Genomic DNA, 5569 nt, shown 5'->3' with positions numbered 1-5569 from the left:
ACTTTATATTAATTAGTCCTTTCCAGTCCAAAATCAGTTTTCATAGCTTAGAAAAGAGAGGTCATTAGTTGAAAAGGTCGAATAAAAGCCAAAACCATTTCAAAGGAATTGAAATTGCCAGGCTGAGAGAGAGAGAGAGAGAGAGAGAGAGAGAGAGAGAGAGAGAGAGAGAGAGAGAGAGAGAGAAGAATTTGAATTATCAAGCGAGGAAGACCCACTTTATATTAATCAGTCCTTTCCTGTCCAAAATCAGTTTTCATAGCTTAGAAAAGAGAGGTCATTAGTTGAAAAGGTCGAATAAAAGCCAAAACCATTTCAAAGGAATTGAAATTGCCAGGCTGAGACAGAGAGAGAGTTTATTAAAGTACACATTTATTCCTCGAACCTAAGTATACATTTATTCATCAAATCCTAAGGAGTAGTATCACTCAAAATGATTATTAATTCATGATTTGTTAACGTTTACATGTATTCATCAAACCCGAAAGAGGAGTCTAACTAAAAAATAAAATGAACTCATGATAAACAGTGTTTCAATGGCTATGATTAAAATTTGTGTGGAACGTAGAGATGGACTGGTCGGTTGTTCTTCGGCTGTGTCGGTCTGGCGTTCATCTCCGAATCCTGTAAAATAAAGCAATCTAAGGTGTTAAAGCGCCATCCGACATGAAAAAAAGATTTTTTTTTCTTTATCTTATCTTGCGTGGCATTCCCAAAACATGGATGATGGCGTGTTTAATTGGTTAGTAATACCATTTTTGTATTCAGCCTAACCATGTTTTTAAATTTCGGTAGTATACATTTTGGCCCTCACAGTAATCTCTGAAAAAATTTCGGAATTTTGGCCGAAATTTTCGAATAATAACATTTTTTTTAAATGCATTTTTTTAATTGGCGAAATTTGAATTTCGGCCAAATTTGAGTTGGGTTTTGGACCCAACTGAAATTTCGGTCCAAAATTCTAGATTTCTGACGAAATTTAAAACCATGAGCCTAACTAGTTAAAGCTCTCCATGCAAAATAAAATGGGAGCTATGGATTTCCAAATTGAATCTTGTATCGTAGAAAGCTGTATGTTTCCAAAAGTTGGGGATGCACTCACGTCATGGACGGCGTCCCTCAGCAACTTCACCTGCTCCCTAGAGACGGTTCTCACCTGAGAGAAAAATAAGCTGATAATTAGACCAGCAAAGTGGATGCCAAAAACTAGTGTGCATGTGTGTGTGTAAGAAAATGGGAAATATTGCAGATTTTATTTGTTCAATGCCTCTAGTCATCTAATCTGAGGTCTTGTATGTGGATAATTTAATCAAATCTTTTTAATATGTTCAGTGATCAATCAAGTCCATCACTGCCCAAAAAAATTTATTGGGGTCTACTAGCATTTTCCTCTAAAATTTTAAGACAACTTTCTTAGGAAGAATTTTTCTCCAATTTGAGTTCTTCCTGCAATCCAAACATGCCGGCCAACATGCTGTATGATCAAGAGTATGTTCTTGGGTGTGCCCATTCATAGGACCCCTATATAATTTGACTCCCTAAATTGTTTGAATGGGGTCCTTTTATTAATAAATTAAGATTAGGTAATGTTATATTTTCCCTCTTTAGTTTCTTCCCGTCCTCCCGGTTGTACTGTAAAAAGAGTAGTCATAAATGCAATAGAGGTGGTGGCCCGAGGAAGAAAAGGGGCAGAATATATCACGTCCACCCAACCATAGTTGAGGTGCCCATATAATTTCATTACCCTTACAATAGTATTAACAAAAATACAACCCTTGAGACATACCTTCTTTAGCAGTGTCCATACAACACCCTCGGTGCAAGGAGGAGTTGTTAGAGAGCCCATATACCTGTAATATTTCCTGCTCCCTAGTTTTATATGCTTCGGATCAACAACACCCACCACTTCCTCAGCATCTATTCTGTTGCCAATGGTTCTGATATCATCCATTAGCTGAAAATACAAGAAAATATACATGATTACTATTTTTAGTTTTTTCTAACCCTTATAAATAGATCGAATAAATTTTTTCTGCAATCTGACCTCGGCGAGAAATGGATCTGGGCGGCCGATCTTGTACATGATCGCAACCACTGCTTGCTTTCCATCAATGCTTTCGTGATACATATGCACCTCTAGAGCGTAGCTGCCGCATGTAATGCAAGAAAAATATATTATCATATAAAGATACCTTTGTTTAGGCGATTAATATTTCTCTATTCAATCTAATAATTCATTAATCGAGAAAATATTATCATCTGGGCCTCATTTGACCCGTTCCCAGACCGATCTCTCGGAATCCTTAACCCTGCGTTCAATTTTGATATTGATTGATATATAGGCGGATATATTGCGATATTTAAAACTATGCTTATAAAAAAAATGTTTTTTGAAATGGTAAAATTATATTAAAAAGCCACAAGACCAAGAAGATCTTGGAGAAAAACACAATTAAAGAGGAAAAAGAAAGACCGAAAATATAGAAAATACAAGTCAAGGCAGAAGGAAATCGAATATCTCCAATGATGCCCGATTCATCCCGTCCCTGGCTAACTGATCGTTGTCATTATTAGCCGAGCAACAACATGCTGGAACCAGACAGGGTGACCATCCAGATGCTCACCATGTTTATAAATATTCCGTAATAATGTTATCATATGAAAATAATTAACTAAAACTGATTATATATATATATATATATATATATATTATATTATATTTATATATAGAGAGAGAGAGAGAGAGAGAGAGAGAGAGAGAGAGAATCACCTTCGACCATCGATTGTATGCTCAGATGGTGAGTGCCAGTGACACTGTTTGAGGATGTACCCGGATCCATTCAGATAAATTTCACCTGCCCCATCGGTCCAATTAAGCTGTTCAAATTAACAAAAACCAAGAAAAAAAATTAACAAATACTATTGCCATCCATCTCTTGTTGTTGTCATCATATGCTTCTTTCTAAAATATGTAATAGCTTTGAAAAGCGGAATAAAGTGACATGAAAATAGATTTGTACAAAACATGACAAAAGTTGGGTAAAATCCAAAATGGAAAACTCTTGACTATTCATTGACCTCTCTAAAAATGAAAAACCCAAGTCTTAGTGGCCTGGTCATTTTCAAACCAAATAAACGGTTGTCTCTATCATAACTTCGATTTTTATTTTTTTTCATTTAGAAGCCTATAAAGTTGTTGGCTAGTCAATTCATTGTTTTAGGAACTGAGTTAACTCGGATGAGTTTGCAGTTGATCTGAGTACGATTATAATGTTCACTATATGGATTAGAAAACCGAGCTTATGGTTTCATAATCTCCAAACATAAGCCAATCTTACCATTATGTCATGGCCCCGGTTCACCAGGGACGCATTCGAAGGCTTGTAGCTTCGGTTTAGCTTCCCAAGTTGGTGTGACATCTCCACCTTTTCTTCCAACAGATCAATGGGAGATTGCATATTTCCCGAACTACAAGCCGCCCATTCCTCATGGATTTGGCCCCAGCTTTCAGGTCCGATACCACTCCCTTCAATGTAATTAAACTCGCTCTCATCCTCTGTATAATGGGAAAAGAAAAAAACAACAGAATCAATTGAGAAGAAAATGCCCATAAACAATATGTTTATACAATCAAAATGATTAATTTGAATGAAACTTGATTTATTAGTTCTTATCAATGATTCAATAAATGAAAGAGATTCAAATTCATTGAATATCCAGCAAAAAGCAGAATATTTGACGGAAGTATAGGAGATCCTTTTGAAAAATCTTTTGACCTCTCAACATCTCTCTCAATTCGATGATCCAAGATTTGAATTGATAGATTTCTATGCTGGTTACTTACTAACTTCCTCCGATATTACTGGGTTCGAATAACAAAGAAAGATGAGAACAATAGCACAGAACATAGGATTATTGATCTTCATCGGAGCAGGTTGATTGATTGATGGAGAGAGGGAGAGATAATTTAAAGAATTTTGTGGTTAGGAATGCAATATCACCTGAGAAGGTTGGTTTATTGATTTATTAAGAGAGGGAGAGATGGGTTGAGAATTTATAGAGTTTTTTGGTTAGGAATGCAAGACTTCGTCAAAAGGTGGTCACTGATGAGATAAGAATAACGTCATCCAGGTGGGAAGATAGAGTCAAGACAAGTAAATACAACTTGTCTTGTGGGTGACAAATATATTCAACTCAGATGGCTTAGAGACTTCTAATTTGTATCTACTACAAATAAGTTTCTACCGACCCTAACACTCCATTCAAATATTCTAGATCAAGAACATAGCAAAAGTTGATTGCGAAACACGATCAATTAAAACATTAATGGGATTTGTTTAAGAGAGCATGTTCTTATTACGGCAACTTCTTCGAAATCAACTGTGACTATGAAAAGGAAAATGATAACAGATGGAATTATTTTCCAATGCCTATCAAGACAAATATACATTGCCGGAAATTAAAAAAACTATACTTATTAAACAGCGAAAAATCAGAACTGCTTTTGAATGAAGTGCTAATGTGGCCATGGACAAAAGTCACAAAATGGTGGAGGCTTTCTAGAGGGGTATGTCGTTTCGGAGGGGTCTAAGGTCTGCTCGTCCAAAACCTTTTGAGTAGAGATTTAGAAGAAATTTTCGCGGAAAAAGCTATTTTGCGGCTCACTTTTGCACAAGAGAACTGCCCCGTCAAACGAATTAAATGAATGAGACGAAATCTGCTAAAACTTGAGCCTGTGTGAGTTGCTAATTGGCTTTCCACGAAATTGTGTAGCAAATCCTCTTTGGGGAGACCTAAATAAGGGGTATGGAATTTATGGCAAAGATAATGCGGAATGAGATCTACCACTAACAATTTTTGACAACGGCACTAATCTTCATTTTGCACTTTTTTAACTTGCTGTCAAAGGATATTACAATTACTAAACAAAGTGATTTGTGCCACTATCAAAATATGGTTGTGTGATATCAGTGCCCTAAATATAACTCTATTTATGTTAAAAAAAAATTGGGATTTGTATGGAATTTAGCGGACATTTCACGGCTGAATTTTGCATGAGACGCAAAATTCCCTAGCAAATCCCAAAATTTTATAGACTAATTACCTACTTAACCCATTTATTCCCAACAATAACCTCATCTGATTAATACCAATTTAATCTAAATTTTATTCTTGTAAATTTGAATCTAACAACTCTCAACAAATCAAAATAGATATAGCATTGATAAATTAACAAGAAAACAACATAGAAGCTGACGAAATAGGGTTGACGAAGAAGGAAGATTGTTTTCAGGTCTTCATACCCACATCTAACAACCCTTCCTTTAGTACGTGTAGAAACTTAATTTCCTCACGCGGTAAGAAAAAATGACCGTTACCACCCAATTTTGACTTTGAATCTCATTTCTATTATCATTGATAATTACACTGCCTCTTATCATTTTAAAAAGAAAGAAATCCCCCATTCACCAATTAAATTTCATGATCATCAGCTTACATGAGATCTCATAGGCCCATGTCTTATCGTCTTCTCTTTCGATTTTGTTTATCATTTTTTGAGAAAATGACA

General features: G+C 35.6%; 1 protein-coding gene across 1 annotated transcript; it reads right to left on the bottom strand.

The window, feature by feature from the left end:
• Nucleotides 1-424: 424 nt before the first annotated feature.
• On the bottom strand, nucleotides 425-4011 carry LOC143890774 (alpha carbonic anhydrase 7-like). The gene is made up of 7 exons (XM_077395455.1): nucleotides 3845-4011; nucleotides 3339-3556; nucleotides 2771-2877; nucleotides 2045-2147; nucleotides 1787-1954; nucleotides 1103-1156; nucleotides 425-624 (listed from the first exon to the last, which is right to left on the bottom strand). Exons 1-7 carry the CDS (start codon nucleotides 3924-3926, stop codon nucleotides 547-549), a joined length of 810 nt encoding a protein of 269 aa, XP_077251570.1. The 5' UTR covers nucleotides 3927-4011; the 3' UTR covers nucleotides 425-546.
• Nucleotides 4012-5569: the final 1558 nt, after the last annotated feature.

Source organism: Tasmannia lanceolata, unplaced genomic scaffold, assembly GCF_043159265.1.
Source record: "Tasmannia lanceolata isolate RefF3 unplaced genomic scaffold, GAP_Taslan_0.1 ptg000013l, whole genome shotgun sequence".
Taxonomy (NCBI): Eukaryota; Viridiplantae; Streptophyta; class Magnoliopsida; order Canellales; family Winteraceae; genus Tasmannia; species Tasmannia lanceolata.
Note: the sequence above shows the minus strand (reverse complement) of the source record. Positions and strands in the feature narration are given on the sequence as shown.